This window comes from Lipotes vexillifer, unplaced genomic scaffold (genome assembly GCF_000442215.2).
Source record: "Lipotes vexillifer unplaced genomic scaffold, Lipotes_vexillifer_v1.1 scaffold518, whole genome shotgun sequence".
NCBI classification, from domain to species: Eukaryota; Metazoa; Chordata; class Mammalia; order Artiodactyla; family Lipotidae; genus Lipotes; species Lipotes vexillifer.
In genome coordinates, this window is record NW_006780945.1 from 1,119,876 (window position 1) to 1,129,760 (window position 9,885).

The 9,885-nt window shown below is 65.4% G+C and overlaps 2 protein-coding genes across 2 annotated transcripts in view; both read right to left on the bottom strand.

Moving 5' to 3' along the window:
* Positions 1–203: 203 nt before the first annotated feature.
* Positions 204–5,145, bottom strand: LOC103073666 (unconventional myosin-XV-like). Its single transcript, XM_007454409.1, has 15 exons — positions 5,102–5,145; positions 4,870–4,933; positions 4,707–4,779; positions 4,229–4,305; positions 2,843–2,916; positions 2,626–2,741; positions 2,439–2,533; positions 2,260–2,337; positions 2,027–2,123; positions 1,714–1,859; positions 1,434–1,549; positions 1,042–1,175; positions 706–839; positions 431–571; positions 204–263 (listed from the first exon to the last, which is right to left on the bottom strand). Exons 1-15 carry the CDS (start codon positions 5,143–5,145, stop codon positions 204–206), a joined length of 1,449 nt encoding a protein of 482 aa, XP_007454471.1.
* Positions 5,146–5,618: 473 nt separating this feature from the next.
* Positions 5,619–9,885, bottom strand: part of LOC103073935 (unconventional myosin-XVB-like) — a 27,120-nt gene continuing 22,853 nt past the window's right edge. The window contains exons 39-52 of the mRNA XM_007454410.1: positions 9,784–9,862; positions 9,509–9,613; positions 9,179–9,434; positions 8,994–9,084; positions 8,660–8,879; positions 8,080–8,192; positions 7,795–7,854; positions 7,155–7,230; positions 6,903–7,021; positions 6,591–6,709; positions 6,379–6,520; positions 6,041–6,152; positions 5,782–5,929; positions 5,619–5,679 (exon numbers count right to left, since the gene is read on the bottom strand). Of these exons, the coding sequence (XP_007454472.1) occupies positions 5,619–5,679; positions 5,782–5,929; positions 6,041–6,152; positions 6,379–6,520; positions 6,591–6,709; positions 6,903–7,021; positions 7,155–7,230; positions 7,795–7,854; positions 8,080–8,192; positions 8,660–8,879; positions 8,994–9,084; positions 9,179–9,434; positions 9,509–9,613; positions 9,784–9,862 (1,701 nt within the window). The remainder of the gene's footprint in view (positions 5,680–5,781; positions 5,930–6,040; positions 6,153–6,378; positions 6,521–6,590; positions 6,710–6,902; positions 7,022–7,154; positions 7,231–7,794; positions 7,855–8,079; positions 8,193–8,659; positions 8,880–8,993; positions 9,085–9,178; positions 9,435–9,508; positions 9,614–9,783; positions 9,863–9,885) is intronic.

Genomic DNA, 9,885 nt, shown 5'->3' on the forward strand with positions numbered 1-9,885 from the left:
CCAGTTGAAGTCGCTATAGCAGCCCCTCCCCGTGGGCCAGCTGGGCTGTGCTGCAGAAGGTTCCAGAACAGCCAAGCGGTGAAGTCCAGGCCAGACTGGCCTGACAGCACCCAAAGGAGACTGTCCGGGTGAGACTTGGGCCAGAGAGGCTTCCTGTCCTCGTCTCTGCCCCTCCCCCACTCCTCTTGGGTGAAGCCCGGCCACTAAGTGGAAGGAGAGTTGCGGTCCAGCAGGAAGGTGATGGTGTGCTTCAGCTCCTCGGCCTGCGCGGGCACAGGCATGTGAGGCCAGGGCTCCCCAGCCAGCCCCCTGCCTCTGCCCCCAGCCCCACCACGCCGGAGCAGTGGGCAGAGGCCTGGGCCCAGGCTCCCGGGCACACCAGGCCTGGGTGAGGCGCTTGCCACCTTCTCAGGGCGCAGAGGCTACCCACCTGCGGCAGCTCAAACCAGATGGTCTGGGGGTTGTCAGCCGAGCCATAGTTGAGTTCCAGGCCAGGGGAGCTCTCAGGCCCCAGTGGGCTCAGCACGCGGAGCCGCTGCAGGTCCCTCAGGGCGATGGAGCAGCACAGTTCCTGGGGGCGGGGAGGGGGGACAGGGGGAGAGAGAGCAGAGCTTGGTCCCTCTGGGGGAGGGGTCGGTGTAGGTGGTGGGAGACGAGTGGCCCGAGGGTGCCCAGGCCAGCACTTGGGCCAGGAGCCTGGCCCACCTGAGAGCTGGGGTCCATGAGGATGAGGTGCTGGCGGTTCGACCCCAGCAGGCCAGGGCTGGGCAGGGCCGGCTTGCTCACTCTCAGCACCATGTAGACAGTGTAGCCAAAGAGGGGCAGCTCACTCACGGCCTCTGCGGATGGAGGGGTAGAGCAGGAGTTCTGACCGCTGGGGCCCTGGGACCTGCCGGACTTTGCCCCCAGGACAGAGGAGAGGGCAGGGCAGGTGGAGAGCTTCCTCAGCCCCTCCACCCTCACCCTTTCCTTGCTGGGGCTCCCGCCTCTGCCCCAGCTGCCCCCGCCTCTGCCCCAGCTGCCCCCTAGCCCCAGACCCACCTATGAAGCTGATCTGCGCTTCCTGAGAGCTGCATCCTTGCAACTGCCTCAGCTCCTGGCCCATCAGGCTCTTCACAGCGGCCACGTTCATCTGACATTGCAGCCGCTTCGGCAAGTAAGCCAGTAGGTCTTGCCTAGGACACAGCCTGGTCAGTCAAAGCTGGGCATACAGCAGGTGCTAAGTAGATGAACCAGTGGCTACCGTGGGTGAGACCCGGGATCCGGACACATGAATGAGGCATGGGCTCTGCCCTTGAGGAGCGTGGGGGGTGGGCAGGTGTACCCAGCCCCCATTTGGTTAGGGCCACAAAGGGTACAAGTGGCCTTGACCTTGGAGGAGGGGGTAGGGGTGGTGGGGTGACAGGAGGCATGAGGGCTGTGTTCACACTCACTCTGAGGGGGGCTCCTCGTGGTTCCTGCTGAGGTGCTGCAAGGCAGCCAGCCTGGCGAGTCGGGCATCTTCCTGGGCGCTGACCAGCAGCCTCCCCTGCAGGTAGTCCCGCAGCACCTGAGGGGGGAGCAGTGAGGGGGCAGCTGTGCCCCAAAGCCCCACCTAGTGGGTGGCTCCTGGGCCTCAAGCCCTCCCCTCACCCAGGGAGGGACTCTCCCTCAAGCTGCAGCCGAGGCTCCAACCACCAGCGGCGCGACAGCGCGGGGCCGAGTGGGGCTGACCTGGCCGTAGTGGGTGCTGACGTAGGTGGGATTATCGAAGTGCAGCGGGGTCTCCCAGCCGAGCCGCCGGCTGTGCAGGCTCACGTCCAGACCCACCACCTCGCTGTTGAGGTACTCCCGGGGCCACAGGGGCCGCACCAGCTGGCCTGCGCGGGGAGCCTGGGTCCACAGCCTGCCCTGCCGCCCGCCCACAGCCCTGCCAGCCCCAGTGTGGGAGCTGCCTCCCCCGTGGCCAGAAGAGCGGACTTGGCAGGCAAGGCCACGTCCCTGAGTCCAGCCGGGCCACGCTTCCTCCCCAGGCCAGGTGGCCTACCTTCCCCTTTGATGAGGAAGAGGGTAAATTCCTGCACTTCATGGGGATCCGTGATGCCCATCTGCCCACACATCTCCTCCAGCACTTCTGCTGCCACCTGGACATGCGGACAGGGCCATGACGGGGGTGCTGGGGAGGGAAGGAGGCTGCAGGGGGGGGAGGGATGTCCCCAGAACTGATGCCCACGGCTTCCGTGGGTCTCCCCAGCCCCTCCTCTGTGTCCCTGTGCTCACCGTGAAAGTGTGGGTGTTGGTCTTGTACTCCACACCCCCGGGCAGGTGAATTAGGAGCAGGTGGACTACTTGTCCTTTCTGCCAAAGCAGGTACGGGGTCAGCCCCCCAGTGGGCAGAGGCCCCGGCTCCCCCACCCAGAGGGAGTCCCAGAACACCCAGCCGCCTGCACCCCCCGTACCAGGAAAGCCTGCATTTCGCCTGGGGAGGGCAGCTGCCGGCGCCCCCCGTACTTGACTGTGCGCTGGAGGTGCCCCTGGCAGCGCCGGGCCAGCTCTGCAGAGAGGAGCCAGGCTGGGGTCGTGAGCATCCCCAAACCCCTCCCCAAGCAGCCGAGACCCCAGCCTGGAAGCCCCTCCCACTGGCACCTTGGCTCAGGGCCGAATGCTGCAGAAACTTGGTCACGTAGGGCATCAGCGAGGTTGACGGGGGAAAGTAGCCTGTGAGGAGGCTGAGGAAAGTCCACCCCCGAGCGCAGAGTCTCCTGCAGGGCAGAGAGCCTGGGCTTTGGGCCGGCCGGGCAGCAGCACTTTGGGCTTCCCCCGAGAGGCCCGCCACCGACCCCCGCCCGTCCCCCACACTCACGGCCGGGGGTGTCCTGTGACCTGCTTGATGGCCTGGCAGTAAATCTCATCCCTGAGGTTCTCCTCCTGGCACAGCTGTGGGGAGAGGAAGGGCCGGAGGTAGCGGGTCGGGGCAGAGCTGCCGTGCGGCGCGGCGCGGCGGAGTGACGGATGGCGTGGGATCTGAAGTCGGAGGAGTCCTGCCAGTGGCCGTGGGCTGGGGGCCAAGTCAGGGTGACAGCCCACCGTCATCTCTTGGTCTTGGTTTCACTCGGCTTAATAGCATCTGCACAACTGGCCACTCAGCTAAGTCGCCGTCTTTACCTGCTTCCAGGCCGTGCTCGGCCCTGTCCTCTTTCTCTGGTCCCTCTGTCTTAGTCATCTCTGCTGACCCCCCATCTCCTTGACCTCTGAGGGCTGCGGTGCCCTTGGGCCTCTGTCTGCTGATGACTGACTGCCGGTGCCTGCCTCCAGCCCAGACTCCTCCCATGAAGCCCAGACCTCCCCCTTGGAAGACTGGAACTTCAGACTTCACGCATCCCACACATTCCTCCACCAGGCCGGCCCCATCCTCACTCAGGCTTCCTTGTGGCCACCAGCGTTGCTCTGGCCTAGGCCGCCGTGTGCCCTCGGCCCCTCGTGCTCACACCCCACGTGCACTTCAGAGCAAACCCTGCTGCTTGGAGTCTTTCCCCTCCCCTCTGCTGCTGCCTCTGGGCCTGGGCCAGCTGTGTCTCACCTGGAATCGTGGCAGGAACCCTCTCCTTGCCTTTAAACTCCCAGAATCGCAAACAACCGCCAAAGCGACCCCACGAAATGTAAGCCACGTCTCTCTTCAAAACCCTCCAGTGTTTTCCCAGATCTCGAAAAATCCAAGTCCTGACAGTGGACCACAAGGTCCCCCGTGACCCGCACCCTCTGTCCCTCCTGGTCCTCGCCTCCACTCTCCCCCTTGCTCACTGGGCTGCAGCCACACTGGCCCTGCTGGGGCCGAGGCTCACCCCCGCCTCTGCCTGCGTGCGTGCCCCCGTGCCCTGCCCCCATGCATACGTGCCTCACTCCCTGGCCTCCTTCAGGTCTCTGCCCCAGGGTCACCTTGTCACCAAGCCTTCTGCACTGAAGCAGCCCCTCCCCTGCTTTATCACTCTCCACAGCACTCCTTGCCCTGGACACATTGCATCAGGGTTTACTGGAGTGTCTCCTCTAACCAGGCTGTAAGCTCTGCAGGGACTTGGCCTGCTTGGTTCACTACCCTGCCCCCAGCACGTAGGTGCTCGCTAACTAATTTTGGATGCTTCGAGTGTACAGTGACCAGGGGACAGGGGGTCCCATGGAGGCCCAGGCAGGAGGACAGGAAGGGGCCCTCAGGGCTCACTGACTCCCCACAGCTTCCAGCTCATTTTCCTACCTTCAGCAGCCCGTAGAGGAGATCCAGGTCGCTCTTGCCCCGGGGCTTGGACTGGTCCCCCATAAACTGCATCAGAGCTGCGGGCAGGATGAAAAGCACGGTGAGCTGGGCTGGGGGCCTGGCCCTGGCTCATGCTGTCGCTATGCAGGGCCATCTCATGCCTTGCTCTCAGAATGCGTGTGAGCCAGGCAGAGCAGCAGTCTCAGCTGTACCGACGAGGAGACAGGGTTGAAAGAGATTCTGTGGCCACCCAGGGCTACACCCAAGCACATAGCAAGCCGGACCCACCGCTGCCTTCCAGCCCAGACTCCACACAACCCACAGCCCCTTGGGCATGAGCAGAAGTGGGTGAGGGCCATGTGGTATAGGAGCCACCAGTGAGCTTCCCCGAGTTGGCGAACTTAAGGACAGAAGGCGACCAGGTGCCTGGGTCCCAGGCACTGCAGACGTGGCGGCCCAGGACACCGTGGCTACTTACCCTGGAAGCTTCCCACAGCCCGCCTGTTCACGTCCTCGTCACTGACGCTGATGAGGGAGGCCTGGATGGGAGCCTGCGGCCAAAGAGGCTGCCTGTGGGTCTGGGGCCGTGGGGGCCAGGGGGCAGGTCTGCTGTCCCAGCTCCTCCCCACCGTCCCCCTTACCTTGCTGTACTGCACCAGGCTGGCCATGGCCTTCCTCTCGGCATCTTCACCTGTCTGGCCCAGCCTGAGGGGGCAGAGGGGAGGACAGCCCCGCTTGCTCAGCCCTCCCACCCCCATCCCAGGCTGGGTAGGGAGGGTGCTAAGAGCCCTGGCCCGGTGGCTCTGAGCAGGGAGTGTCCCACTTCAGGGACACTGAGGATGGGCAGGCATGGGGCGGGCCCAGGGCACTCACAGGGTCTGGGGCTTCCGGAAGTGGCACAGGGCAAATTCCTGCATGGTGTAGTCGGAGCCTGTGGGCAGAAGGGTGACGCAGGCCGCAGACGGGGACAGGCTGGTGGCCAAGTTGTCACTGTGTGCCTGGCTCCGGGGGTGGGTGGGGAACTTAGGAGCACAGGAGACCTAGTGCCACCCGAGTGTCCCCTGGCCTGTCCAGCGGCCCTACCCAAGCCCCCGCCCCAGCCCAACCCAACCCAAGAGAAGGAGGCAGAGCAGCTGCAGTGAGCACACCACCAGAAGCCAGGAAAGTCGAGAGCTGTTTATTGAGCATCTTCCAGGTGGCACTGAACTAGCTACCACGAGGGCCACACAAGAGGCAGACCGCCCAGGCAGGGAGCTCACAGCCCTGCTGGGGAGGCAGGACAAGAAATCGGGAGCGGGCAGAGAGGCTGCATCAGACCAAGCGCTGCCCACCAGGCGTGGGGTGGCCCTCCGCCGCTCTGGTGCAGTCGAGCCCTTTCTTTCCTCGACTCCTAGTTAGGCCTCGCCTTGGCGTCTCCCGTCTTCCTCACCTCCGACGCCTTATCCCACTCTCTGTGCTGCAGCTGACTCTTGTGCCGGCCATTCCTCTGCTCCATCGAGAAGGAAAAGTCCGGAGCAGCAGCCGGCTGCACTATGTCAGCAGGCACCTCCGACGCCTTATCCCACTCTCTGTGCTGCAGCTGACTCTTGTGCCGGCCATTCCTCTGCTCCATCGAGAAGGAAAAGTCCGGAGCAGCAGCCGGCTGCACTATGCCAGCAGGAAAGAGTCCGGAACGGCCCCCGGTGGAGCCAAACTGCCAGCCTGGGGGAAACATCCAAGGACGGTGCCTCACCCTCCTGCCCCTCTGTCCCCCGGAGGCTCCGCCTCGTCTGCCCGCTGGGTGCCAGCCGCCCTGCTTGCCCCCGGGGATACCTGGCTCCAGAGTGGCCGCCGGCAACAGCTTGATGAGGTCCCCCCGCTGGAAGCTGAGGAGGCTGTGGTCGTCTGTGAGGTAGCTTCGCAGGGCAATGACGTAGCCGGAGTCCTGCAGGCGGGCAGGTGAGCGGCCAGCCTGCCTATGACTCCGTCCTGCCCGTCCCACCTGCTCCACTGTTGGCGTCACTCTCCACCAAGCGCCCCCAAGTTCCAGCCCCACCCCAGGCAGCTTGAAGGAGCTTGGCTGACGGCCCCGAGTCCAGGCAAACCAGACGGGGTACGACACAGCGGTGCTGGTGGCCCCCCGCCCGGCGCCCTGCCGGCCCGGCACTTGCCTTCTTGAGCTCGCTCAGGAGCAGCTCAACCATGGCCTTGATGGCTCCCGCCCGGACTGTGTGCAGCAGCAGCTGTTCACTCTTCAGTGACAGCTCCAGGGTGGAGCCAGCCAGGCACTCTACGCCCAGCACCTCAGCAAAGCTGTGCAGAGGGTGGGGCGTGAGCTGGGGGCCGTCTCGCCGGCCCACGCCACACCCCAGCCCAGGCTCACCTGTACGAGCGGAGAGTCCTCAGCTGGTCGGGGTGGAAGCTGGGGCTTTGGGTCACCTTGAGCAGTCTCAGCCCCCGGTGGGACACGGCCAGCAGCTGCACGTCGCTGCCACCCTCGCCCTGCCCGGAAGGTGGCTGGCTCACTGACAGGCTCCGGGCTCCCCGCCACCAGCCAAGACACCCTGGGGCTGCTCAGGCCAGTGCTATTCTTCGTCGGTTCCACTGGGGCCCAGCCCACCCCCAGCTCTCATCCTGCTGCGGAAGGCCAAGCTGGCCTCCAGCCCTGGGCGCTGCCATCCCCAGCCTCACTGACCGAGACGGGGAAGATGCGGGAGAAGTAATTGGCCCAGTTGTCCCTGGCGGCCACCACGATGCGCTTCTTGACACTGTCCTCAGCTGTGTCCAGGGAGTCCAGACCCACCTCCAGGTCTCCTGTTCGGCAGAAATGGCCCCAGGCCGTCCTCAGGCTCCCTCACAGCGGGGGCCCCAGAGTCTACTCCCTCCCTCTGGGCAGGCCCAACCCCCAGCACTCCGGCTCCCTGACTCCAGGGTCCCTGGACCCTACGCAGCAGGTCTTTCATCCTGTGCCTCTCGTCCTGGGAGATCCGGATGCACGACTCCGCAAAGGTGTCCCTCAGGATCTGGGGGCAAAGCCAGGCGGTCACCACCAGGTCCTGAGGCCACAGCCCAGCCCAGAAGCAGCCACGCATGGAGGAAAAGCTGGAGAGCCCCATAGGCACATGGGTGGAGCAGGGAGGGATGCCTGGCCTTCCGAGCCCAGGGCCACGTCCACCCGGAGCTCCCAGCTGCCTCCCTCAAGCTGCCGCTCCTCCCGTCAGCTGAGATAAGCCTCCCTGAACTGACAGGACTTGGGGGAGGGGAGGGGAGGGGAGGGGGAGGGGGGCAGCTACTATAGAACTGGGGAGAACAGACACGAGCGTCGGCAGCATCTAGAGGTGGCAGCGGGACAAGCACCAGTGGGCAGCCGCTGTGTGCCAGGCCTGTGTTGGGTGCTGTGTACGCTTTATTTTTAATCCTCGTCATAAGTCAAAAATGGCCCCTATTCCGAGGGATGTTGGGAGGATTAAATAAATGAAGGCAGGGCTTGAAACACACCAGCGTCCCCGTCCCGCAAGTGGGGCTGCTCTCCTGCCTGGGGTGGGGGCGGTCTGCCTGTACAGGTCCCAGGTGGGCTGGGCTCTCACCTGCTCACAGAGGAGCCTGAGGCAGTAGGGGTGGCTGAAGTTCTCCCGGGGGTAGAACACCTGGACGAGGGTGGGGGCGAGTGAGAGTGCGGCAGCACGGTGCCCCCCGCCAGCCCCCCTCCCGCCCCACCTCTGCCTCCCGGGCCAGAGGAGGTGGGGCTGGGGAAGCAGCCTCCAGTGTCTGTGTGTGGAGAGGAGATGCTAGGGCCCCAGGCTGGCGCCCCTACAGCCAGCACCCCGTCCCCGACCCAGAGAGGCCAGGCTGTGGCCCGCCCTCGCGCCCACCTCCTTGCGCAGGAACAACCTCCAGGGGGCGCTGGTGTAGGAGAAGCACACGCTGCCCGAGGGCACGAGCAGCTGGGTGGAGATCCCCTGGTCCCCCATGGGCTCCACAAAGCCTGGCGGATGGAGGGGCCGAAGGGCATCAGGCGAGAGGAGCTTCCCAAGCCGGAATGATGTGGACACGGGGAGAGAAGACCCTCGGCCCACTAGGGCCCCACGTGGCCCAGCTCAGTCCACCTCTGCTGCCTCCCTCCCCGCTCTCCGGCCCATCTCCGGCCCCCATCTCCAGCCTCCCACATTCCCCACTGTCCCTGACGTGCGTGGGCCCCCCCGACCACGTCAGCGGGGTCACTAAACTCCTGATGAGGCCCACGCCCCGTGACGGTCCCTCCGTGCCAGACAGGCCCCAGGGGTGCCCGCGCCCTGCCCCCCACAGGAACGCGGAAGCTGGGGCTCCTCACCCACAGCTCCAAAGTCCGGAAGCGCGAGCAGCTGACCTCAGCCGTGAGCGCTGAGAGGCCCTTGGGAATCCTGCCCCCGCCCCCCAACAAAGCCCACCGCCCAGGGATGTGGGGTTTCTCACTGTGCGGCTCAGCTGGAGGGGTCGCTGGGTCCCAGGCTGGAGGCAGTGGAGGTGCTGGCAGAGGCGGGGGTCTCTGTGCAGTGGGTGGGTTCTGGCCAAACAGCTCTTGAAGGGGCCCCTGCTTCTCCTTAATGGAGTTGGAGGGCACAAGCCATGGCTGGCCCTTGGGTCGAGGGGCCACAGCTGGTGGGGGGCCTTTCCCTGGGCTGGGGGACAGCGTCTGGGGAGGCACGGAGAATACACCCAGGCTGTGACTGGCGGCCAGGTCTCCCCCGGGGAGCCTCAGGCGGGCTCTGGCGCGGAGCAGCGCACTCTGGTCAGGACGGGGCCTCACCGAGGGCAGCGAGGAGGCACCACTGATCCCCAGCTTAGCCAGAGCCTCATCCTTAGGGTTGTTTTTCTTTAGGAAGATCAGGGGGGGCTTCCTGAGAGAAGGAAGGGGTCAGGAGTCCACACGGTGACTCTGGGCAGTGGGCAGTCCTGGCCATCCTCCCCCTCCCCACCGCCTCCGGGGTGCACCTGGGCGGCTGCACAGGCACGGGCACGGGGCCTGGGCGGCTCTGGTATAAGCGGATGATGTTGCGGATCTCCCTGCTGGGCTCTGCCTGCCGGGGCTCAGGGTCCGAGCTACGCACCACGGCTCTGCCCTCGGCCAGCCGGCGACCACCGCCAGGCCCCGCCTCTGCGGCTGGCTCAGCCTCAGCCTCCTGTGCAGCTTTGGCCCCATCTTGTGTCAGTGGCTTTTTCTCTACCGGAGGAGGAGGAGGTGACGGCACTGACCAGAAAGAGAGGAAAGACGTGAGACCCTGTGCAGAGCCACGAAGCCTGCCCAGCCCCTCTCCCCACCACCTGCTCTCGGTTCCTCTCCTTCCGGCTCCTCCTTCTGTTCCTCCCCCTGGGGGATCTTCGCCTTGGCCGGAGGCCTCATTGTCTTCACCTTGATCTGCTGCTGCCCTGTAAATGCCCCAGATGGCCCTCGCTATTACTCTCCACCTGGCCTGCCCGTCTGGGCTCCTGGACAGGCCACAATGACCCAGAGGAATAGAGTGCACCCCGCCGTCCCCTGGCCAGGCTGGGGCGGTGGCTGAGTTTCTGTGTGGGATTGCCACCCCAAGGGCCCTCACCCAACTTCTGGAAATAGTCCCATTTCTGCTGGAAGCTCTTGGGCCGCCGGGGCCTGTCTTCAGCCTCCTGTGAGGTCTCCTGTGGCAGGAAGGGGAAGAGAA

Excerpts from the sequence above, each read along its gene's own strand:
- LOC103073666 (XM_007454409.1), bottom strand. The coding sequence starts at position 5,145 with ATGCAGGAATTTGCCCTGTGCCACTTCCGGAAGCCCCAGACCCT. Across the intron at positions 2,534-2,625 it reads GCATTCGGCCCTGAGCCAAG|AGCTGGCCCGGCGCTGCCAG; the intron begins GTGCCAGTGGGA and ends TCCTCTCTGCAG. Across the intron at positions 572-705 it reads TCATGGACCCCAGCTCTCAG|GAACTGTGCTGCTCCATCGC; the intron begins GTGGGCCAGGCT and ends CCCCGCCCCCAG.